The sequence below is a fragment of the Lutjanus erythropterus genome, chromosome 11 (genome assembly GCF_056507025.1).
Source record: "Lutjanus erythropterus isolate fLutEry1 chromosome 11, fLutEry1.hap2, whole genome shotgun sequence".
NCBI classification, from domain to species: Eukaryota; Metazoa; Chordata; class Actinopteri; order Lutjaniformes; family Lutjanidae; genus Lutjanus; species Lutjanus erythropterus.
The window spans coordinates 27,637,659-27,663,721 of record NC_139327.1 but is presented as its reverse complement, the minus strand read 5'-3'; the positions used below and the strand labels follow the sequence as shown (position 1 = coordinate 27,663,721).

At 38.0% G+C, this 26,063-nt stretch overlaps 1 protein-coding gene across 2 annotated transcripts; it reads right to left on the bottom strand.

Annotated features, from left to right (window-relative positions):
• Window positions 1–378: 378 nt before the first annotated feature.
• On the bottom strand, window positions 379–24,940 carry hspa4a (heat shock protein family A (Hsp70) member 4a). Of its 2 annotated transcripts, XM_084729858.1 has the most exons (19): window positions 24,622–24,940; window positions 21,446–21,503; window positions 21,175–21,315; window positions 18,704–18,826; window positions 17,701–17,800; window positions 15,626–15,759; window positions 14,385–14,629; window positions 13,449–13,525; window positions 12,116–12,267; window positions 11,428–11,534; window positions 10,625–10,758; window positions 9,079–9,260; window positions 8,211–8,294; window positions 5,567–5,719; window positions 4,909–5,034; window positions 4,445–4,552; window positions 3,229–3,348; window positions 2,871–3,032; window positions 379–1,251 (listed from the first exon to the last, which is right to left on the bottom strand). In XM_084729858.1, exons 1-19 carry the CDS (start codon window positions 24,726–24,728, stop codon window positions 1,051–1,053), a joined length of 2,514 nt encoding a protein of 837 aa, XP_084585984.1. In that variant the 5' UTR covers window positions 24,729–24,940; the 3' UTR covers window positions 379–1,050. The 2 variants fall into 2 exon arrangements, with proteins under 2 accessions (XP_084585984.1, XP_084585985.1); XM_084729859.1 differs by lacking the exon at window positions 8,211–8,294.
• Window positions 24,941–26,063: the final 1,123 nt, after the last annotated feature.

Below are 26,063 nucleotides of genomic sequence, written 5' to 3'. Positions count from 1 at the left end.
TCCCCATGGGAAATTTAACTTGGACTCTACTAGAGCTGCAACAATTAATTGATTATTAATTTAGTAATAATTTAATTGTCAACTATTTTGAAAACAGATTGATCATTTTGGATAATTTTTTAAGATTTTTTTTCCAGCTTCTTAAATGTGAATATTTTCTGTTTGCGTAACTCCTCTCTGAGACTAACCTGAATGTCTTTGGGTTGTGGATAAAAGACATTTGAAGACATAATCTTGGACTGTGGCAAACACTGATCGACATGTTTCACCATTTTCTGATAATTTATAGACCAAAAAAGAAGACAGGAGATATCTACTGTGTTAATGAAAACAATGACCGACTATTCTTTATCAATAAGCCATGTCTCACATTGCATGTTTTGTTTTTTTTGTCAAGATTTATTTTTGCTTTTTTTGGTGATGTGGCAACAACAGCAGCACCCAGCAGGTGATTTGTTGGACCAGCAGTCACACTGTTAAGTAGAAAAAAAAACAATACAAGGCTACCAGAGAACAACCGACGGACCATTGCTTCTGAATGAGAAAAGCCAGTAAATGAAATCCTGCATGACAGTAACTTGTAGTATCTAGTTTCAACATACAGTACAAGTAAACTTAACATAAACCCCATTCTGAACTTTTAAACTTAAAACATTATAATCTGGGTGTATTACTAGTTTTCTTCTGCACAGCCACTTTGCTTACAATTCATCAAATCTGACATTCTTAGCTTAAATATGCTCAGGAGATGCTGAACAAAACAATCTTTAACAGGACCATCAAAGCAACACGGAGAAAGCAGTTTCCATCCCACGCCCACAACTTCTATGTCATAATGGAGTCCATTCAATATTAACATTACGCAATATTTTTGTATTCAGAGAACATGAGAAATGACATGCCGAAGAGGCCGATTGATCAACAGTATTGATTAGGGATGCTGCTGTCTGTGTCTTCAAGAGAGAGGCTACTGTGCCGATAACAATCTCAGAATGCGACTGGGGGCGAGTAGCAGGACAAACGGAGGTGAACGTCAGGCAGCTGCGACAGTTAGTCAATGTCCATTTCAGGGAGCTTGTTTTCCGCTGTTCCCTGTTCCGTGCCTGCAGATGTGGCTTTGTCTGGGTTGCATGGCTGGTTCTCTGTTCCCTCCTGCCCGTTGACTGGCCCGTTCTCTGTCTTCTCCTCCTTAGGAGGCTCCACCTTGGGCTTGGGTTTGGACACCACGGGGTTGCAGGCTGAATAAAGCTCCTGAACAGGGAAAAAGAAAACATTAATTAGAGGAAGGTTAATAAAAATGTTGTTTTTGTTACCTGATCAGTTTTTAAATTAAATTACATGATTATGTTGTTTTCTATGACCAATTTGTACAATGAAGACTTGTTTTATCATTTTACACTTCTTAGCTTCTACTAAAAAACTGTAGCATGGCAACGTCAGAACAAGACACACTTAGACCTACAACCAGTTACAGCAACAGAACGTGTGATGTGGAGCTGAGAGCCAGAAAAATGCAAATGGATTACAGTATACAGAGTCTATGTCTATGAATGAGAATTGCTATTTTTGCCATAAGAATTTGAATATACAAGTGGTTATCTAGGTTTATCTAGTTTTGACTTTAAAAAAATCTACATGAACCTGTCAAACGTTTACCAGCATATTTTCAAGAATCAAACACGATTTACCAGTTTTAAGAAAATGGCAAGAGGAAGAAAAGCATTTGCATCAATAGCTGTAAAAGGAATCAGACGGTTGAAAAAGTTTTGCACAAATCTGACAACTCTAAGTAGGACCAGAGCATCATCAGCATAGCCAAGTATTACAGAGGTAAGCTTGTTATAAAGTGGTGTTAAATGGTTCCACTCCTGTGACCGGCTGCATAGCTACAAAGTTATTGTCACAATGTGAGCAATAAATATGACAGCTGTTAGCTCTGGTGTTTCAGGAGGAAAAATACATCTTGATATCTCCTCCTCCTCTTCAATCATCATAAATTCAGCCATTGTCTTAACATATATCACTTGGTCTGGGGGTGTATTTTCAGCAGCACAGATGCTAATGTTACTAAATGATCATAGCAATATCATAGGAATATTATAGGAATACTACAGACAGCAGTGTGTCTCTGTGATCCTCTCACGCTTCCGCAACTACACGTTGCTATTTCTAATGTAACCGTGATATTTGTTCTTCTTTTAGAGAAAATACACTGTACAGTTTGTGTAATACTGACGGCAGCCATCTTGGTTGTTTATTAAACTATCTCAACAGCATTCCTCTGTCAATCCTTATATCAAACCCATCCTTCATTAAATACAGTTGTGGTTGTCCCAATCAGATCCAAGGCTGGTGAAATTGTGTCTGAATAGAAGGGGGGCAGATAAATTTGCCAGAGCAAATGAAAACATGAGCTCGGCTGATTCATCTGGTTCCCAGCTTAACAACACTGTAGCTAGCGTTACTGTTGCACACAAACCACTGTTGCAGTGTTGGCTGTTCTGCCGCTGGCTGTGTGGTGTTAAAATTTTGTGCTGCTTTGTAGAACACATAAGAAAAAAAAACTGCAATCATACACTACCTCAAGAGTGCACACAAGTTGCATTCTCATGTACAAACATGACACATAAAACAATGTTTTATTCTTAGTCCTCCCACAGAAGTAGGTGCTTTTTATTATTTTCCCCTCTCCTTTTTAATTTCACGTGTGTCGATGTTGGACGTACACCAGGAGGAAAACAGAGTCATCACAGATCTACAGGGAGTGGATTTGGTGAAGCCCCTGGCAGCAAACTACCTGAACATTTTTCACATCCTGCAGTGTTTTTACAGCCATGCGTGTATGTGCCTTGAATGCATTCTCTCAGTACCTTAGTCTTGGCCTGAATCTCCTTGACTTTGACCACTGGGTCCAGAGTGAGGTCCTGACTATTTTGCTGGTTCATCATGCTGTTCATCCAGACCATGGCGTCGTTCACCTGCTTGTCCACCCGAGTCACCTCCAGCTCGTCCAGGTGAATGTACTGCTCTTCCTGTAGGAAGAAGAACAGGTAAATTATGATAATCTACCATACAACATTAACTATTCTTAGATATCACTTTAACAATATCTTAGTGTCTCTGTCAATAAGACAACATCTCTCTACTGCTCTGTTATATCACCGACAAAATCTAATCGAGCAAATTTACTTTGGTAAATCAACAAACTGGTTCTCTGTGCCAGTTTACCTTTGCCTTGTAAGCTTCAATGACCTTCATGAACAGCTGGATCTGTCTGCCAAGCTCTTCGAATGCTTTTGGCCGTTCCTCACTTTCCATGTACCTTTCATGAATTGGCTGGCCAAGTTTCTGCAAAAAGAGACAACATCAGTTTTAATAATCCAGCAAGACAAAAACAAGGCTAATTCACCACTTAATGACAAACATTACACTAACCTCTGAAAAATAGTGACATTGTAGAGGATATATTCTATTATATATTGAATATATATTGAACCACCAGTGTTATATTAAAACACATAATACAGAAGATAACATATTTTGCCAACCACAGTCAACTTAACAGGCAGGGTAAAAAATTTTGGGGAAAATGTTTTGCGTTTCAAGACTATTGCCCCTATTCTGTTTTCAAAAATATAAAATTCTCCTACATAGAGCTGCCTCTATGCCTGCATGTCACAGCCTGCAACACAGATCTGCCACAAGTGCCTTATAACTGTACCAAATCCAGGCATCCGTGACCAAATTAGCTTCAAAGAAAATCTTTAACTTGCATATAAATATAGCACCACAAATAAACAAAATGTGATCTTGTGTGAACATTTATGAGAATGCAGTAATGTAGTTATCTTTTCTGCATAAGAAAATCAAATCCTTATGACTGCGTTCATTATTGCTTCCATGGACAAAGTAAATAAACAAGGCTGCACAGATGCAGCAAAAACTAAATTATTAAACTTTTTTCAATTCATTTTCTTATTTATAAAAGTAACTAGAAAATCTAGTGGGAACAATAATATTTTATCATTTAGCTAATGTGTTATGGGACAATAATACGAGTATAAGTAGCAGCAGTTAGTTTACTTTGTTTTTGGGCAGAGATGTTTGTGGACTGAATGGCCACAATGGGTAAATGCGAGATTTCCAAGGCCTGGCTTGACAATCACAAATATAATAAAGCCTGGTTGGCTACAGATTCCATATGAGAAAAGAAAGCTAGATACAAACTTTGTGTGACATGGAGGAGGCAGTAATTGTTAGCCAGATGCAAGGGGAAAAAGCGCTGTTGTCTTGTCACAGCATCCTCTGCACCCACAGTCACATCTTTGGCGTAACTCAACGTGAGATCAATACTTTAACATGGAAAACGTGAAGGGACCCTGTGTACAGTAAAAGGTCCCTTTAGAAACAAATGTCCAGTCACACACTATATAAGCCTGGTTACCTTCAGTTCAGCCAGTTTGTCAATGTAAACTTGTTTCTGTTGGTCCTCTCCGTCTTCATACAGCCAGTTCTCTGTGTCCTCCAGTTTTAATGAGAACGCATCACGGTCCTGCATGTTGTACAAGAAGTGAGATTAAATGCACAATTTATAAAATCATCAACAGAACAAAACATGGGGTGCTCCTGTAGCTCAGTCCTCTGCAGCAGCTGCCAGTTTGACTTTTTCTGTCATCCACTCTCTCTATCCTCTTTCCTGTCTGCTCTTCAGCTGTTTCTATCAAATAAAGGCAAAAAGCCCAAAAATTAATCGTTAAAAACAGAACAAAACATTAAATACGTGCGGTGTGTCTGAATTTAAACTTTAAACTCACTGAAAGTTAAACAAAACATTGCTCATTTCTACTGAGTGTCTGTTAACATGTACTACATTGTCGTCAATAGGACTTGAAAGTGATCTACACTCACCGCTTCATTCACAAACTTCTCCAGGACGCCGTGCAGTTTATCCCTCATGTCGTACACATACTCTTCTACGTTGTTCTTTGCGTCATTCCTCTCCTTCTCCAGCTTATCCTGCATGATCATTTTACCCTGGAAGAGTCCCAAGAGATGTTACAGATTAGTGTAGAAGTGCATACAAACAAACATCCGACATTAAACCACTGAGACGCCAAGACAGAACATATAAATGATATTTGGCGTCATATTACAGTTAAAAGGTAACTGTCTACATAATCCACCTCTTGATATTACATAACATACATTTCACATAGAGTAATAGCAATTAAAACTGTCACAATCATGTTGTATCTAAATGTAGACGGTGAAAATTACAAGTAGGAAAAGCCTTCCTAAATCTTAAATTAACAGAGAAGAAAAACCCTCATGGAGAGAAAAACATTCAGTTTTAAGTAGTTTTAGAAAGCTGTACCATTATTATTATATCATCAGATGAAGCACAGCTATTACAATATAACCATTTATTGTAAAGTGGCTGACATTCCTTTTTTTTGTTTGTTTTAAAGCAAACAAAAAGCAAAAGAAATCATGACCGGTAAGTGTGACGAGCTCATTGCTTGTACAAACACATACTAGACATTCCTGGTGATTTTTAGAGCATTACCTCATTCTCCACAAACATATTTAGTACGTCAGCCGACAGCTGCCAGTGCAGATCGCTCTCTATGGGCAGCTCCACTGTCTTCGTTTTCACTTTGGGCTTCTTTGCCTGAGGGGGCTGGTCGTTCTTCTTCTCCTGTTTTTCCTCTGTCGTGGTCTGAAAAAAAGGTTAACAGTTTTAGTCTCTAAATTCTGCTGCTTTTGTCAGAGATGAAAAAAAAAAAACATACAACTATGACATAGGTAAGTGGAAGTGTGCCAAATCTGAGAGTACATGTTCAAAGAAATTCAAAAGAGATGCTTTTACAGCATAAAAGTGTCTTACCTGTTATGATTAAGTCACTTAAAATTTGCATCAGGTCAATGGCAGATTGTTTTTTTTTTTTTGTTTAAATACATTAAACAAAGACTCTAAATACCTTTAAGATCCACATGAAATTATTTTATATATATTTGTCTTTTAGTGTATGTATGTAGTAACAATAAATAAATGTAGCCACTTATATGGCACTTTTATCCAAATTGTTTTGTCCGGTATCCAGCTCTATAATACATCCATGATTCACACACTCACTCACACACACCAATCCAATGATCAGTGGACGACCTGCTCTACCTCCTGACAATCAGTCACCTCTGACATTTTTAACTGTTATTGTTCTCTTTAAATGGTTTTTGTGAGGTTATTTTACAAATTCCCCATGAACACACCATAATATGTCACTTAATAAAAATAAATGGGTTACCACACCTGTACAGCTGTAATACACAGCCATTTAACAATAATAACAATATATTGAATATTGCAATGGAAAAATGTCTCGATACTGTACCAGACTGTGGCGATATCTCACATGACATTACATGGTTAATTATTTTATTTTATTATTTTTATTTTATGAAATGACTACTACTGACTGTTGCATTGTTTACTTACATAACTCGAACATTCATTGGCAAATACAAATCATGCCAGTTTTTTTGCGCATGCTTAGGTCATGGCTGGCTACTTTTATTTTATTTTTTAAGAACATGATAAATATCAAATCATAGACTTTTTATTGTGCCATCATCATACTTTGATTTTTCAGTATTACATCCCTACCCAGTAATTAGAATGGAAAAACCCTCACGTTTTAACACATTGAATTTCTTCTGAGATGTGCATGTGTGTGTATGTGTGTGTCAGTGAATGCACCACAATATCCTCTGAGGAATGCTGATCATCCAGAGTGAAACTTTCAGTTCACAAAAAAGTTAGTATACTTTTTTTAAGATTAGTTTTTGGGCTTTTGCCTTTATTTTGATAGGGACAGCTGAAGATATGACAGGAAAGGGGGCAGAGAGAGGGGAATGACATGCAGCAAATGGGTCACAGGCAGGAATCCAACCAGCGACCGCTGCAGAGGACCAACAGCCTCAGTGCATGGGGCGAACGCTCCACCAACTGAGCTATGGGAGCACCCCCAAAAGTTAGAATACTTAATGGCTACCTTGGTACTGGGCGATACAACTGAAAACGTTTTCATAAAAACAATTTCCAGATCATCCCAGAGCAATATGTGTTTTAATATATGCTATTTCTGTGAAATACTCAATATTCTGAATTCAAACATTAGACCAGACATGTCATGTGATGCTAAAATGGCATTAAAAAAAAATAATATAACATGCCATTTTTGGTCTTAATTACCTCTTTAAATCAGTTTGAAGAAGAGAGAGAGAGAGAGAACTGCTCTGTGGGTTATCGTCCACATATAATGCTGTCAGTCCTTAACCTGAAAACATTTGAAGTCACTGTGTTTCCTACAGATTGACATTTTTGTGTTGCATCTGCTAAACAACTGACTTTTTCACTCTTGTGAATTACGGATTTATTCCAACCAAACCAGGCTGGTGATTATTGGAACAGTGGAAAACTGAACAAAGATGTTTTTGGTGAGTTTAATTTCGTTTCTGTTTAGTTTGAATTTAGCTAACGATGACCACATTTTGTAAAAGGAGTCTGGTGAGTTTGCCAAGAGCAGTTAATCATCAGTTTCTGGTTAAACAAAATGGATCTTATTCTCACTGTAGCAATTCTACAATCTGAGCCTGTCGGTGGCAAAAACAAGCACCAGCTGTGTTTGTCAAGTTTACAGCCTGTCATGTTGCTTTGCTCTGCATACAACGATGCAGCTAAAAATCAAGAGCTGAAACTTGTTTACCAACCACACAGTTCAACCTCTTTCATCAATCAACCACCACTGAGGGTTTTTAATAAGTGCTTGAACTAATATGAAACTATATTTATGATTCCACTTAATTTCTCATTGAAATCATGTCCCTGTGCATTTTTGTAAACTTACATCTGTTTTATCCTGTAACTGTAATGCACACTGACTAACAAAGGGAAGAAAGACAAACTGGAAGAATCTCAGTCAACTGAGGGGTGTCCGACTGATGATTTGATTCCTCAGACTATCACAGGGCAGCCCTACTGAAATGGCATCAAGTTTTGTTGAACTTGCCACATGTCAGCCCTCCTCAACTTTTTAACATACTTGTTTACGCTGGAAATGAGTGGACTGTAGTGTAATTCTGCGGTATGTATTATGGAAAATGTATTGGCATGAAAGTGATCGCCTTATCGCCCAGCACAAGGTTACCTCCATGTCCTCAGCCTCTGATTTCTTGTCTCCGTTGTCTGCAGCCTGAGGTTTCTGATCATCCTGGTCCACCTGCATTTTGTTCTGACACACGGTAACAAAAGAAAACCCATAGTACAGAAAATATAATAACGTAAAGTGACATTTTGTGGTCACCTTTATCCAGACTCTGGGTTCAAACAATTTTAACATTCAGAGTCAAAACCAAAAATCAATGAGAGACAACAACCAAATACATATTTTCAAGGTTGAAACACTGATATTAACTTGACATTATTCAATTGGTTTGTGCAATTTATTTCGGTTGTTGATTTCTGTGTGAGCCTTGTTAACACAACACGTACTTTTCCTTCCGTTCATCACACCAAAAGTTCCAAATTAATTAAAGCCTCCCTGACTCAGACTCGTGCTTTTGAAGCTTTTCACAGGCGGTATTTGTTGCGCAGGTTTTGTGTTTGATGGCTTTAATTGCCCAGGTGTTGATATTGTGTCCACTCTCTCCACAATTATGACACATTACTTTGGGGAAAATGGCCATAATGAACACAAATGTGGTTTAACAGTTGGCTCTGGAGTGCAGATGGTGACTAACAACCCAAAATAAAATGCCAAACAAATTACAAAGAGGCATAGGAGAAATAAATGCTCCCCTTTGAAACTGTCTTAAGCTTGTTAAGGCAGGACGGCTAAATTCCAAAGTACTGACATGACTGGCTATTAAAAACAAAGGTGTGGCCACACTGACACACAATGCAAACCACATACAACAAACCAGGAACACACACACACACACACACGCACACACACAAACACACACACAAATGTCATTTTTTCTCTTTCACCCAGTCCAAACACACTCAGTACACACCTCCTCCTCCTTCCCTGTCTGGTCTGTCTCCATTGGCTCCTCTCCCTCGGCTGTTTTCACCACCTCTATTAGCGAGGCGCTCGATACACTGAACACGCCGTGAACGTTGACCCGAACTTTCACCTTGACCTTTGCACTCTCCCCAGATGCCTGAGGAACCACATTCTGGACCAGGAACTGGCCTGCAGGGTCAGAGCAAAGAGTCACAAGTTAGAACATCCTCCTATATAAGGGTGTAGAAAACCAACATACTAGAATTGAAACATTCTAAAAAATACATTAAAATACATTAAGGAGGCCTGGGGTGCCCCTATAGTTCAGTTGATAGTGCGTGCACCTCATGTACTGAGGCTGTTAGTACTCTACAGTGGCAGCTGGTTCGACTCTTGCCTATTGCCCATTTCCTGCATGTCATCCCCTCTCTCTCTACCCACTTTCCTGGCATCTCTTCAGCTGTTACTGTTGAAATAAAGGCAAAAGCCCCAAAAATAAAAAATAGTCTTAAATACATCAAGGATGCTAAAGTGAATCACAGGAAAAGATGTTGCATCTGCAGCATGATATCAAACATCTTCGCAGCAGTGGAAATTTTATACCAACATGCTATTTAGTATTATACAACAGTATGTGAGATTCTTTAGCATGTCCGAAACCTTAATATCAACCCAATAGTATGAAAATAACACAGTATGCAAGCACTGGACATTATGCTGGCATAAATATCTCACAACACAATGCAGTCATCATGAAAACAGTAACATATCAGACAAAGGTGGACTGCAACCAATGCAGCTCTGGCATTAACGTCAATAATCCATTTCAAATCCAAGTAACATTTCATTTTGCTAAGCATAATATGTATTTTAAAGGACTTCATTGTTACCAGGTTACCACAAGTGCAACATATGCAGCCATCCAGACAGTGTCTTTCAGAGATATACCTGCTTATTTCAGTCAAGACAATGCTAAGACACAATCTGCACATGTTACAACAGCGTGGCTTCATGGTAAAAGAGTTAAGGTACTAGACTGTCCTGCCTGCAAACCAGACCTGACTCCCACTGAAAATGTGTGGCGCATTATGAAGCACAAAAAAGTGACAACAGAGAGCCCAGACTGTTGAGCACCTGAAGTCACATATCAAGCAACGATAGGAAAGAATTTCACGTTTAAAACTTCAACATTAAGTGTCCTCAGTCCTCAAAAGCTTACTGAGTGTTGTTAAAAGAACATGCCTCCGTCCAAACCTTTTATGGAGTAAATTCACAATAAAAAATAAAATTAAGTTAATCAGATTGAACATGAAATATTTTGTCTTTTGTCTCTTAATTGGCCCACTTTGGACCTGCACTTGTACTGCAAATTACAGATCAAATCAAAATACAGAGGAGAAAAAGAATTACATGTCAGTTATAACTTTGCAGTTTCATTAAGTATAGCTTTTTTAAAAAAAATGAAATTAAACAAAAAAAAAAAGAACTTATTCCATATTTGATGCCTGTCTTTTTCACCCACTTATCTCTAACAGAGGTTGTACTTATCGTACCTATGGAGCTGTTGGGGTAGGGCAGCTCCTTGGGGTTGTTGTAGTACGCTTCGAGGGTGAAGGGCTCTTTCCGGAAGAAGGTCAAAACTTTGGAGAAGGGCGCTGCATGATTCTTTGGAAAAACCTCACAATCACTGTAAAAGCACAGCAGAAGGAGAAGGTCAATGAGACATTAACAGTTAAAGGGTCTTACAACTTAAATCAGGGTTCTACTGAGACAGGAAATGATCATTAGCTGCACATATTTTCCAGAGCTGCAAACTAGTCTGGATTTAGCTATGATTTAGTCAAATGTGAAGATTTCGCATGGCAGAAATGAATTATGGGTGTGTGCAGGTGTGGCAGAAAATCCTGCAGGTACAGGTATGTGTGTCTGAAAGGATAGTGGCAGCTCAAAGGTGTGGTCTGATTTAATTTGTCTTCACAAAAGGTTTTGGGGAGATTTGATACTGAGAGTTGCGAAAGAAATCCCATTTCTGAGTAGTTTCAGTTGTGAGAACTACCGTTTGACAGACATAAGAAAGGAAAACATTAAACTGATATGGTGATTGCCTTCTAGACATTTTTTTTCAAACTTCAAGTACTTACATAACACTAAAAAAACAACTCCTGACAGCCCAAACCCCATGATATCAATGGGGCCCATTGATCCCATTTCAAAAAAGAAGAATATCAGCTTTGCAGGAACACATAAAATGTGATGTTGAAACTAACTGGTGTCGTGAATTCGCCTATTCTCCCTGTGAAATTCAAACATTAACTGCTTGTTTGATGTTTTCAGATGACATTAACAGAGACTGTACCTCAGTCCTTCCTCTGCGGCTGAGTTCCATTTTAGGGAGATGGGGTAGGGGACAACATCTGTGATAGAGAACTCTCTGACTTTGAACGCTGGTGATAAGATAGCACACTGAGGAGAAAAACACAAAAAACAAGTTAACAAGTTTTGAGGTCACTTCCTTATTCTGACCAGGAAATTCAGTATGTAACACAAATATTACAATAAATTACTATTTCGTCCTATTTCAAGGAGAATACAGCCCAGTGGCAGACAATAAGAATAACTACACAGAAATAGCCAGTCTTCTTGGGGACAGTTTTGGTAACTTATGTAGGTCCTAAAGAGGCATAAAAAATAAATTTAAACTGTTTAATAACCAGTAAAAAAAACTCCTTGTAGTAGCTTTAACATGATGAACCATAATTAATCTTTTTATTACAAGTTTATGAGTGTGTATCTTTCCTTTTCCTTTCTTTTATATCTCTTTTTTCATATATGATTGGCAATTTTTACATATTTTATGTACTGTAAGCATCTTACAATAAATAAATCCTTACAAAAAAGACACACTAGACCTAGCAACAAAAACAAACAAATCTTGCATTAACATCAAATAAACTGCATCACTTAAACATTGTGCACAGTATGTGTGCTTTGTGTCATATTCCTCCCACTAAACCACAGTGTTGGTCCTGACAGGTGAGCCGTACCTGCAGAGCGCAACCTCTGGCCACGGCCTCGTCTGCATTCAGGGTGGTGCTCAGCTCTTTGCCAAAGAATTTGCTGATTCGCTCTTTGATAGCGGGCATTCTGGAGGCACCACCCACAATCTCCACTGCATAGATATCCTCCTTTTTCAGCTCTGGATAAAGAAAGGCGGAGACAAAGATGGCACAGAACAGGCTTGTTAAAGTTTACAGAGTCACAGCTTCACTTTCCAAAACTCTGCTGTTGTTGTTTCAGTATCAACATATATTTGATCAGTCTTATATGGTGTCACAGGAGTGACTTAGAGAAAAATAAATCTCAATTGTGAAAATATAAAGAGGAATATTCATTTTCAATTATTTTCACATTTATTTCTGAATACATGTATTGATATATTTTTTCCTCATTCATTTCACTATTGCTTTTGCTTTTCCTTCAAGGGCCAAACTGTCAATCAGCTGGCTCAGGATGAGTAGTCAGTTCCTGCAATTCATGTGTTCATTCAAGCCAAAGCAAGTGGGAAAAAATATAAGTAAATTAATTGGATTAAAAAAAAAAGAAAGAAAGAAAAGAAAGAAAACATATACAGAAAAATAGTGTAATTTAAATGCAAAAAGAGATATTTAAAAAAAATAATAAAATAAATGTATACAAAATAAATACAATACAAAGGTAAATAAATAAAAATGATTTGAATTATTTTACATTTTATTTGTCTATATATTTCCATCTCAACAACACCTAACACTACAACTATGGTACACAAAAATATATTTTTTCTAATCTGTCAATTATTTTCTCAATTCACTGATTAGTTGTTTGGTCCATAAAATGTCAGGAAATAGTGAAAAATGTCTATCAGCGTTTCTCAAAACCCAAGGTGACGTCCTCAAATGTCTGTTTTTTCCCCCTTACCCTCAACCCAGAGATACTCAGTTTACTGTCACAGAGGAGTAAAAAAAAACAGAAAATATGAATATTTAAGAAGCTGGAGTCAGAGAATTTGGATTTATTTTTTCTTAGAAAATCAAACTGGTAAATTGATAGTTCCTGAGTAATAAAATAATAAATTAATAATTGATTGATCAATTAATTGTTGCAGCTCTTATATTTTCCATTAATTATGTTCCACATGACTACTCAATATGAAAAGGCAAGAGCAAGCAGAGAGGAAGTGAAGAATGATTTAAGGGAGACAGGAAGGCAGGCGTGCTGCCAGTGTCCGGAGGGAAGGCCTGTCTCAGCGAAAGCACACGACTGACTGAACCTGGTCTACGTGAGTGTGCACGTGCTGGCGGGGATAGTCCAGCTGCTATTAAAGTCGGCTGTACTCACTGGCTTGTTCCATGACGCTGCGCAGGGGACCCTCGACTTTGGCCAGCAGCCCTGCGCACATCTCTTCGAACTGACCTCTGAGGACACATGATCATAGGTTATTAATAGACTCACACACTCAGGAGCAGTATGACACAGGCAGATGGATGCTGCACCTCTAAAAGTCATTGCTAATTATATCAACACAACTTTTTAATTTGTGCTGAGCCACAACAGCCATCTTTAACAATCTGACGCTAGTCCACAAAAAAGAAAATCTCAGAAAAAGACTGGAAAGGCTTCACATAATCAACAAATATAGCTTTATTTTCACTAGTTAAACTAAAGAAACAACAGCACAAACAACCCAGAGATTCTAGTGTTGCTCAAGACCTCATTAATGATTTTTGTTATGCCTATTTCTGTCCTCTTAAAGGGACAGTTCAGATTATTTCAAGTAGGGCTCTGTGAGGTACATATCCATAGTTTGTGTGTATTACAGAAGCTAAATAATGTACTGCTGTGGACACGGTCAGCAGCAAAAGGTATTTTAGCAACTCCTAAAAACCCAAAGAAACAAGCAAAAAAAACCCTATCAGTTTAAATGTAACTTTAACTTTAGCATCTGACATTTATTTCAGACAATAAACTGCTGTTATGTAAGCCAAACATTACTCTCTCCAGACCAACCAAAGGAAAATCAGTAACTATACCTCACAGAACACAAAAGTTGCTGGTCTCCCGCTGCCTTGATCTATGAGTTTGTTTGTGTTGTTAGACTGATTTTTTTTTTTTTTTTTAGTGGGTCTCTTTGTAGTGGCTAAAACAATTTTACTGTCCACAGCAGTGCATTGCTTAGCTTCCTTGCTGGTGCTGCTAATACACTGACTGTCAGTGAGTGCCTGATGCAACCCCACATCAAATAATCCAAACTATTCTTTTTATTTAACATCTCACCTGTTAAGTTTACTGGAAACGTCAACATCATTCATGAAGCACTCGATGTTGAGAGGAAGGTCTGAGGAGTTGGCACTCATCAGCTTCTTGAGCTTCTCACACTCTTGGTAGAGTCTCACCAGCGCCCGGGGCTTGGACTTAACGTCCAGCTTGTACTTCTTCCCAAACTCCTCACAGAAGTGGCTGACCAGGATGTCATCAAAGTCCTTCCCGCCAAGCTCTGAATCAAACGCTGTTGCCAGGATCTGACGGAGGAGGAAGAGCAGATTTGAAGTGATGGCAAATTATCAAACTACTGGATAAATATTGCATACCCCTGGATATCTATATGTCTTTTATGGGTATATGAAAGGTTAAGAGATGGAAAAAGTAGAGTACCCACCTAAAAGTAAAACAAAAAACAATATCAGTTTAAATGTATTATGTTTAGAATATTTTCACTGCTTTATCTTACTGTCAGACAGCCTTACCTAAAAGAAACTGCTCTTAACCCCAACCAAACTCTTCAAAATGAAAACTTACCTTTTACTTACACTGGAGTTGTTGGTCTACTGCTGCCTCAATCAGTTTGTTTGTCTGTGTTATTGTGTGACTTTGGTGAATCTGAACTAGCCTTTTAGAACTCCAAAGTCACACAAAAACACAGACAAACTGATCAATCGAGGCACCAATAGACCAGCAACTCCCATGTTCTGGGAAATAAAGATACTGTTTTTGCCAAGGGAGTCTGGTTGAGCAACAGAGAGCGATATGTGGCTTATAATATGGCGGTTTCCTGTCAGAAAAGACTCTCTGAGGGCAAAGTAAAAGTGAAAAATATTCTAAATATAGAGTACAACTGATATTGAATTTTAACTTAGCTGCATGCCCTGGTACTCCCACTGCTTCTCCAAACTGGGAGCGTGCTGACCATCATCTACTGTAGGTAATACACTGTCTACAAATAGGTACCTCATACAACTCCATTTCAAATAATACAAACTATCCCTTTAAGTACTGGCAAAATGTACTACTAAGAAGCAACAATGTGTGCAACATGCTTGTTGAGGGTTCTTTTCTGCTAACTAAACATTTCCAACGAATAGGTTTCATCCTTGACTGAACTACTTAATATTCTGTTCATCTGTGCCAACATAAGAAAAAAAAACAACAACATCATGTATCATCATAACCTGCCCTACAACCTTCTCCCCTCCTTCCGTATTGCTACTCAAAATGGGCACAAATTATTCATTACTCACCTTGAGCTTTCCCTTATTGAAGGCACAAACTGACACCTGGTAACCCGAGTGGCCCAGGTCCACAAACACCACTATCCTGGGCTTCTCCTCTGGAGCTGGCAGGTCCTGCTTGTAGATACCATATGCCAGAGTCACTGCAACAAACAGGCATAATCTAGTGTTAGCTTGTGACCACTGCTGTATCAGCGTACTAGTCAGCATGCAACATTTTGCCATATATTTAGCTCCAAGTTGACAACTTAAGATAATTCTCATAGTGTTCTTAAAAGAGGCAAACGCTAGAGGAGATTTTTAAAAAATCTCACACCTAATAGCATCTGAATGTCAGTTCTTGGCTTTAAACAAGGTCCAAGAGAAGTGACCACATTAGGTCTGTTTTACTCTCCTTACACTGGTTGATTTTAAGATTTTACTGTTGGCTTTAGAGGCCGTGCATGGCCTCTCACCACACTATATATGTGACCTCTCAGACTCACATGAGCCAGTACCAGAGTTGGAAATGAGCACCAGCCATCAGTCAAATGCAAGTGAATTTTTGAAGTGGCGAGAGTGAATGTTGTCAACCTACTAGCCACAGTGGTGGGTATACAAAGGGGAGTGATAAAACAAGTTGACTGCACTCTGTAGTCTCACTCTATGTCCTGCTCATGGCACAATCTGATTGTTTACACATCACGACTAATAACCTTTCAACACTCAAGGCTAGTGTGCAACAGAAAGACAGGCAGAGCTGCTTCAGACAGTGCCGAAGTTGCAATAATATGACCTTTGTCTGTTCCAAGTGAGTGCGTCTTCCATAAAGTACAGAAGTCATCTCACTGGAGCTGCTGAGCAACTCTGCTTTCTGCACCACAACCTGCTGCCGCTGAACCGAGACTATTGATTCCTGAGGACTGGGACTCAAGTCTAAGTTTGAACAGTTGAATTTATTTTCATTAAGTAAAACTTTGGGGATCTATATGTTTTACTTGTTTTTATTTGCAGTTACCGCTGAGAGCTACCTGTACTTTTTGATAGACTGTAGGTGTAAGCTCTGCCTTAAAATGAATCTACAGACTACAGTACAGTGGGCATGCGTGTGGTGTGAGGGAGACACAATTAAAATGGATAAGAGAAATGTATCATATTTACTGTAAAAAATCCTAAAATGATTTCTGGTTTGCCTGTTTCACGTTAATTATAGTTCAAATTAATGCTGAACGAGTAAGTGTCTGTTTATGAGTCATAAGACATCAGCAATAATCTTGTAGAAGAAGCAGATGTTTAAACTGGTGTTTAAATCAGTTCAATTGAAGAAAATCCTAATGGAGTCTGCCATGCAGTAGGGCAGGCAGTTACTGCACTCAAACTCCAGAGTGTGTATTTTCAGAGTAGTGGGCTGTTATTTTTAGGATAACAGGCCTAACTTTTCATTGTCAGACAACTGAGAGTTATGAACATCTGATCTGCTAAAAATGTAGGACTTGTCATTGCTTGTTATTGTCAAATTACAATGTTGCACTCCTGCAGTGTTCCTGCAGACTGCCTGAGTTTCCTCGAGTCTGGGGAGGAGGGGGCAGGGGAGAACAACTTGCTTCAATCATAGATTGGATATTAAATAGGATTTCAACCTGTTTAATATACAGTCTACAGCTTTAACTCATTATTTGGACTGCAGTGCTCATTTCTGCATATGTGACTGCCACTCTGGCTGGTGAAAGAAAAAGTTCATTTCTGACACTGGCCCTAATCAATGTCTGCGTTTAAATCTCCTCTTAAATCAGCTTTTCCTGATTTCACTTGCTTTCATTGACTTCCCTCTGTTGGTTTCATTTGCTTTGATTTTTGCTGACTGCTTCTTTTACTGGATTTATCTATTTTATTTCTTGGATATTGTTTTTATGATCTGCTTGTTATGAAACTGCTTCCTAATGTGAAGCACTTTGTATTTTGGGTTTAGCAAAGTGCTCTATAAATAAAGATTGTTATTATTTCACAGCAGTGTTATAATCGTCTAAAAGCCCTATTAGGGATAACTAGTTACAGTGATTCCGATGCTGCGTGTCTTGCATAGTTCATACTGTGTTTGAATGTACCTGCAGTGGTCTCATTCATTAGTCGTAGACAGTTGAGGCCTGCTATCTGAGCTGCATCCATGACAGACCGTCTCTCTGCATCAGTGAAATAGCTCGGAACCTGGGAAAGGAAAAACAACACTGTGTTAATATTGAGTCTCAGTGAGGGAAGATACTACATTTAAGTGATAAAAAATACACAAAGGGGGAATTACTGTAAGGCATTGACGTCCAAGATGAATTGCCTGCATCACAAGATGTCTGGTTAACGTTACTGTGTTAGTAACTCCTGGTGCCAAAACAAAACATCTCCTTGTGGAAAAGCTCAGGGGCTAAATTTAGCTTTTGGCCACAGTAATAATGACATGTTATCCATCTCCAGGGCTGATGCAAAGAGTAGATTTAGGACGGGTGAAAGTAACAGCCTCTCTGCGTGAGATCTGTAACGTTGCATAACAGATGCTGCTGGTGGATTCATATACTGAACACAGCAAGAAACACACACACACATCCCACTCTTCACCAGCAAGGTGCAAGGGAGGAAATAAAGCTCTCAGACAAGACATCTGGTGAAGTGCCTGAAGCTCAAAATGTCACATGAGCAGGTGGTAATACATTTATACACCTTGGAGGCAGCTTGTACCAGGCATTTTATAACCCAAACTACTTAAAAATGCAAGCTGACACATGAAACAGTATTCTGCAATCTTCCATTTTAGTACAGAGAAGTGCACAAAGTACAGTAAGTAAAGTGAGTCACACGTCTCTTGAAGTCTTGTCAGTGCAATGTCACATCTTTAAATAAGCCGTGTGCAGGGATCCAACAAGTAAATTAATGCCTCATTAGACATTTAAAGCCAATTAGATAAGCTATGTCGCCACAAAAGTAAGACATCTAGCTGGACCCGGATAAGCAGAAAAAGAACGCATTGCACTGACAAGTCTATTTAAGAAGTTCTATAGATTTTCAGACACCCTGCTGATGCAGGTGAAGCTGTTGCAGATTGTCTGCAGAGGTGCTTACCGAAATGACACAGTCTGCAACTGGTTTCTTCAGTGCACTTTCAGCAGTCTCCTTCAGTTTAGTCAGCAGCATGCCAGTGACCTGCTCGATGCTGAAAACCTTCTCCTCCTCCATGTACATCACCTGCAGTTTATGACAATTAAAAAACATTTAGTCTTCAGGAAAAATAATTTAAATAGCTTTGCACAGGGCTGCACAGTTCATCGAAATATTATCAAAACTGTAATAAGGCCAAGTGCAACATCCATATCAAAGACTCTGCAATGTTTTGATAAAAAACGATGTGTGACAGCAGCATTATAATGAAGTACTGTAACGCTGCAGAGATACTCTGGCCTACAAATCATATTCTCCAGATGTAAGTAAACATGTTTGTTTCGTGTAGACCTCAACAAATGTCACACCATCATGATTTTCAGTGAAAATTAAAATCGTGATGCAAACATCTTTCCCACTTGTCATGCATCATATCAGAATTGCAATATCTATCAAAATAATTGCAAAATGACTTTATTATTACCATATAGTGCAGCCTGAGCCTATGATTCATAAATATTTTTAATAGGGAAAAGGCAACCACAGTTTCACTGAATGCCTTTTAAAAGGCGGAAACCTCATAAAACAGATTTTTGCAACTAAAGGTTAATACAGTCCTCTCAGATTTGTGACATCTTCTGTTCTCATCTGCTGTGAGGACCCACATTAATTCTCTCCACAGGAACACAAAACATGCTGAGCTCTGTATTTGTATTGGCTTTGTGCAAAATAGGCACCGTCATTTGTGTACTTGCAAGAACCTTGGTTAGGTTTTCAGTCTTACAACCCATTTATACAGGGTTTAACATTGTTTTTTTTTCTACTTGATCTACTTGCCCAAAGTTAATTTTTACTTGTCCCTGTACAAACTGATTTATTTATTAGCGATTATTAAATAACAACAAAGATTTAAGTTTATTGCCATGTTTAATCTAGGGCCACAACATCTATGAAATATCAGAAAACAGTGAGAAACATCCATCCCAGTTCCTCAAAGTCAGAGGCGATGTCTTTCACTGTCTTGTTTGATCAAACCAGACCTCAAAGATATTCAGTTTGATACAATAATACATGGAGAAAAGCAGGAAATCTCTATATTTGAGAGGCTGAAAACAGCATTTTCTGCCATTTTACATGAAAAATTACTTAATTTACCTAACACTTTAATTCTTTTTTTCCACCTGCCCGGTCTGGCAAGTGAGTTGCTAGGTTTACTAGTCCCACATGGCATTTTACCTGGGCCCTGGGAAAGAGGGGAATCCTTATCGTTAAGGCCAGCAAAAGCTCCGGGAGATGCATTATTCACCAAAACGACGACAAGTGAAAGCAGCACAGGTGGAAAATGAATGATAGACAGAAACACCTGTGCATGCACTGCATTCATCTGTGCAGCTGATTTGCTATTAACAAGGTGTAACTTATCTAGTCACAGAGTGGTCTTTGCACCAATACTGCAACACAATATTTTTATACAAAGGAACAAATAAGTTAATGTATTACATTTGCTGAATTTACAAGAGAGGACAAATAATTAAGAAGATGTCGCAGACAATGTTTTAAGTTTCCCTGACTCAACAACCACAAAACTGGGATTTTTATGGAGTCTGTGGCTGACTGCATTTATTGATATACCTAAGACACATGGTGGTATATTGATACATATTCAGGTATCATCCAATTCACAGACTCATTCTTGAGAGGTACATCCGTCCAGGACCTTGTATTTGTGTTTGGATCTGCATGCTTTTGTAAACTTTCCACCACCTCAAATTACTCACTTACAGACTTTGCTCTGAAGGACAGACATCCGATCTCAATGGAAATAATGAGAACACATTAAAAATACTAAGTGAAAGTGCAAAGGCAAGATCAGATTATTTATTATCTGGATAACGCATCCAGATACAAATCTCATTTTAATATCAGGTGTAAACCAAACTTGAATGCTTCAACATTTCATATTTAAGCACTCAGCTGAATGGTTGAGAGACACAGTGCAAGGATCATTCTGTTACAAGCAACAAAATGCCAGTGAAATAATTATAACAGTGAAGTGAGAGGTAGAGTAGACTGTTTTTAGGATAAAGGCACAGAGGATCGGATAGAATGAAAAGATAATGTAGATGAGCTATGATTCAGAGAAAAGAGCATTACAAGAGGCACCTTTTGGAGCACAGCGGGTTAGAGAGAGGGAAGCACTATAGTCAAGAGTAAGCTGTTGAGTTTTCTCTGCTTTCTCCTTGTTAAATATCTCATGGCTGTCCTTTCAGTCTTGATTGCTCTAGTTAAGCTTACAGTATCGGGGATAAAACACCCGGTTGTTGAGTGTGCTAACTTGAGCCTTGCTGTGACAAGACTGCTTGTTTTTCTCCCACTACTTCAGGTGAACTGTGGAATCTTTAATTCAGCAAAGAGAGTAAAATCCTTCATCTTACTTTTATACCGGTGGATCCGGAGGGCATCTGTGCCAGGTCGTACACCAGGTTAGACTTGGCTGAGTGGACATAGGGGTCTGCAAAAGCCCGGCCATGGAATCGCTTGAAGCCCTGTACCGTGTTCTGACAGTTGGTCACCACCTGGACATGATGGAGGAGGCAAAAGAGGAGAAAATAAAAGAAAAGATGTTACAATAGTGAGTGTTATCCTTAATACATATGTATTGCATTTAACTACAAGGATGTAACAGACTGACTGAACTGATTTTACCTGGCTCTTTGCAGCAGCTCCTATAGCTCGATTTCGAGGCCCAAATGATACAAATGACCTGCAACACAACAAAAGACAACATTAAGAAATGACATGCTATTACGACCAAACAGTCTAGGATCCTTGTACAAGGTTTCTGCAGGTTTCATCATGTTAAATTTAAGACTTTTTAAGACCTTTTTGAATGCAATTCAACAGTTGGCATTAGTGTTTACTGGGTCAATGTTTTTAAAGCATGAACAATACAAATTTCCCCAAAAATACATTTAGAAGCAAGACTGTAGTTAATACAGCTTCATAAAAGCAGTATTAATTTAATAACTCAATCAATTTTAAGACACATTCAAGACTTTGTAAGGCCTACAATTAAGATTATTGGATTTGAGACTTTTTAAGGACCTGCAGAAACCCTACTGAATAATCCACATAATTGTGAATACACCCCAAACCAAGACAGATTTACTTGTCAGTTATTACATGGTCGCATGCCTACACATGACACGACATTTCAGAGCCCAACCCACATAAAACTGGACAGACTGTTTCCCATGTCGGCAGTAGCAACACAAGCAGTTTGCTTGTGTTTGCACCAAAGTAATATTCAGTGTGTAACATGATCAGGGTTACAGCTTTCGTGAGACATTTGCTTAAAATCAGTAATGTATCTTCTAAAACGTACAATTATGCAAAGATAAATGTCTTTTTTAGCCTAAGATAGATCATAACTTTTTTCAAAGACAGCTTTGTTGAAACCAGGATTGTGGTGCCATGCGGGCTTGTTAAGCTCAATCTCTCACTATTCACACAGTACTGTAGTGTACAAACACAGTCTGAAGTGGTGTGGTCAGCCCACTTGTATCCCAGCGGGTCATCTGTCATCATCATCCCCATCAAACACAGATGTCAGAGCTACAGTCACTATCAACACACAAGTCCAGTTGGTGATGTCAAAGAGAGGTCAGCGCAACAAGTCTCTGAGGAAATCAGCTCAACAGGCGCTTGGACACATGTTAACCCAAGGACAGAGCAGCAAGTTGTGTGATGTGGTGTTTTTTTTATTACAAAATTACTTTTATGGATTATTGAACAACATTTTAGGGCAAAACATCTTAAAGGCAATGATCATCACTCTTTAATAAATAGACTATTTTTTAGTTAAACAGTATTTTTTTTTCTAAAGTGATTTGAGCATCATGAAGGTACACCCTGGTTCTATTTAGTAAGTTTGGTTTTCGATTGTGTATTTCATTTGTTAGTTTTATATCTGTTTTTATTGACTTTGTTGGTCCTTACTTGCTTCTTGATTTATTTATTTTAATTCAGTTTTACTACCTTCCATTACACCTGAGTTTTACAGAAGACTCCAAGAGGTTTTATTTCAGATACAATAAAAAAAAGAAATAAAACTAAAAACTATTTCAATGATTCATTATTCTATTTCATTTTACATCTTGTATCTTTCTGTCCATCATCTAATTCAATAAATCAACTACTTGTTTCAGTAATAACTAGTTTGTTACAATCAGGTTGGCTTGTAAACTCACTAAAAGTGTAATGTTTCCTTTTCATTTCAAAGAAAACTTCAGAAACACCAAAAGGCTTCTTGAAATCCATGCAGCTTAGATATGTTAATGTATATAGCCAAGGGGTCATTGGTTTCAACTTAAAGCATTTTCTGTGACTTGGTATCAAGTCATGTAGCATAAAGACAGACCTGTTTAAATATTTCCCTTCGCTGCAAACAAACTCATTCACTGATCTCTGAGAGTTAATATATTACACCATTTTTTTCTCAAACTTGTTAAGTTATCCTCAGTTTTAGCTATATTCAAGATATCACATATATGCTGGAAAAATATGAATGTTTTCTCAACATGATATATAGTAAGTTTTTTTTTTAACTTAACATATTATTATCTTTTGTGATGTGTTTTAAATCAGTTCACAAATACTACTGTTGGAAAATGATTTTGAAACTTAAATATAATACCTATATACATTTAATGGATTTTAATATTCCTCAAATCCATCAGTGAAAAAAAAACTAAATATCTGATGAGACGACACAAAAACTGATTAAAGGAATATTTTTAAAAGATACAGTCAACTAATTTGTGATAAATAATCTTATTCTTGAACTCACTAACAAAGTCCCACTAACAGCACGCTGAAGACACACCTGTCTACACCTTACATTAGATGCCAAAAGACTCTTTGAAATTCATGTGGATTAATTTTTCTTTTCCTTTGATATGCTGACAAGATGTACAACCGTTGTGGGTACAAAGTGTGCCCTGTCAGCCAGCTAAACACACAACATAAAGACACCCTGATATTTTGAAAATGATTTCTTTAAAAGTTAATATAAACTATATGTATCTTAAGGACAAGTCAATAAACTCTTAAGGCACCAAGAATTGCTAGAATATTCCAACAAGCGAGTGGCTTCTGACGTCATCGCGAACATAACGCAGGGCGAACAGTTTGCCATACGGGGACACACCGGTTGGCCGGAGCTCTCGCCTTCAAGACATTAACAACAGTAATTAGAACACCGCCCGCTCGTGTTCGCCGACCGGACACTGAAGCCAGTTGTCACAACGTATATTACCGTTACTGAAAACTGTAAGCTTAGCTAACTAGCTAGCCCCAGGGTTGATGGGTGAACGAGCTCTCTGTGAGCTAAAGATGAATTATAGGTGCTGCTTCCACGTTCGCCATCACATTATTAGTTAAAAGCGTTTCAATAATTTACTCATACTGAAAGGCAGACTGATTAGCCAACGCAATGTACAGTCAATGATAGAGATACAAGTTAGGCTAACGGTAGCTAGTAGAAAGAGATATTTTTCATAGGACAACGAAGGATTGGCCCGCCCTACTCCGTTTCTGATTGGCTTACCCTGATATTCTCAGCCTAAGCCTACTAGTCATACTCAAGCCAACCAACGAAGGCAAAGAGTACTACCCAATCAGAAGCAAAGTAGGGCGGGTCATTACTTCGCCATCCTACGAAACGAAAATTGGCTAACGGCAGCTAGTCAGTAAAGCTGTATTCACGTGTTATAAGCCAATCGCCGGTGGGACAACAATCAGTGGAAAATCAAACCCCTCTCTGCTGTAGCCATTCCCCCACAAGTCAAAAAAGTAATAATACTTGTATTGTGGGTACTTACGGTGTGCATCTGTCGCTGTACTCATTAGCGACTGTCTCGATTCCTCCGGCTCGGGCAACAGCAACATAACAGCTTTGAAAGCCCAAGTCAAATCCCACCACTGACATCTTCAGCGATACGACAGTCTTCTAGATATAACGTGATCTACAATTGGACAATAGAAAAATAAAACAAACGTACAGCAACAGATTTAAAAACGTTTAAAAGTCAGGTGAAGTGCGGCGCTCCGTTAAGTAGGGCTACTTCTATTCATAATCCACACCGTCTATTACCGGTGTCTCTGATCTGTACTTGCAAGCTGCAGCAGCAAGGTGGTCTTACTGAGTTCTCGTCGGGCGTTATCGCGAGATTTGCGCACTTCTAGCTATCTCTGGACCTTTCGATAACCATGTGACAGACTGTTCTCCAATACTCGAGGCTTTTGGAGAAATATCCCGAGAATTCTGACTATTGCGAGATGATGTGAGCGATTAAGGTTTACTGTGAATGCAAATGGCATACGAAAATACCAACGGCTGATTTATTTAAGGATGTCTGGGTCAACTCTAACTGAGGAAACAAAAATAGACTGTGCTGTGTGAGGGTGTCTGAAGTATGAAGTCATATTAGAAGCCAAGCCAACCACACAAAAGTTGTGAGTGAACATACACCAACCTTAGATTATTATTAGTATTAGTATTATTTTTATTAATGTAGTAAAGCTTTTGTAGTAAGATTATTTACTACTTTGTTGTTTCTATCTAACTATAATAGTTATTATAATATGTATTATTATTAACCATAAAATTAACACTACTCTATTTTTTTCTATTCTATTCTACTATAATTTATTATTTATAGCAGTTGATTTAATTTCATTCTGTTGTATTAAAAAAAAACAATATAACACACAACACAATCCAACACAACATTAAATTAATGAGAACTGCAACTTTGTCATCACTGATTAATCAATTATTTTCTTGACTAATCTATTAGTTCTTTGATTTATAAAATATCAGACAATGCTGAAAAATGTTGATCACTGTTTCCCAAAGCCAAAGTAATGTTCTCAAGTGTCTTGTTTTGTTCACAACCCAAAGATATTCAGTTTACTGTGACAGAGGAATAAAGAAACCAGAGGAAAATTCACAATTGAGAGATTTTTTGGACACTTTTGTTAAAGAAAATAACTCAGTGCAGTTATGCCGTTGTCAAAATAGTTGGCAATTAATTTAATAGTTGACAACTAATTGACTAATCCTTGTAGCTCTAAATTGTCTGACAAAAAATACAAGTGAACAACATTTATGATTAAATAATACATTTTTGTTATAAGGATAAGTGTTTTCCTACTTTATCTAAATGTTCATTCTATTGACAAATGTGAGTTTTACCTTCATGAATTACCCAAAACATGAAGGATAATTTAAATCCATTACTTATTATAGATATTTAATGTG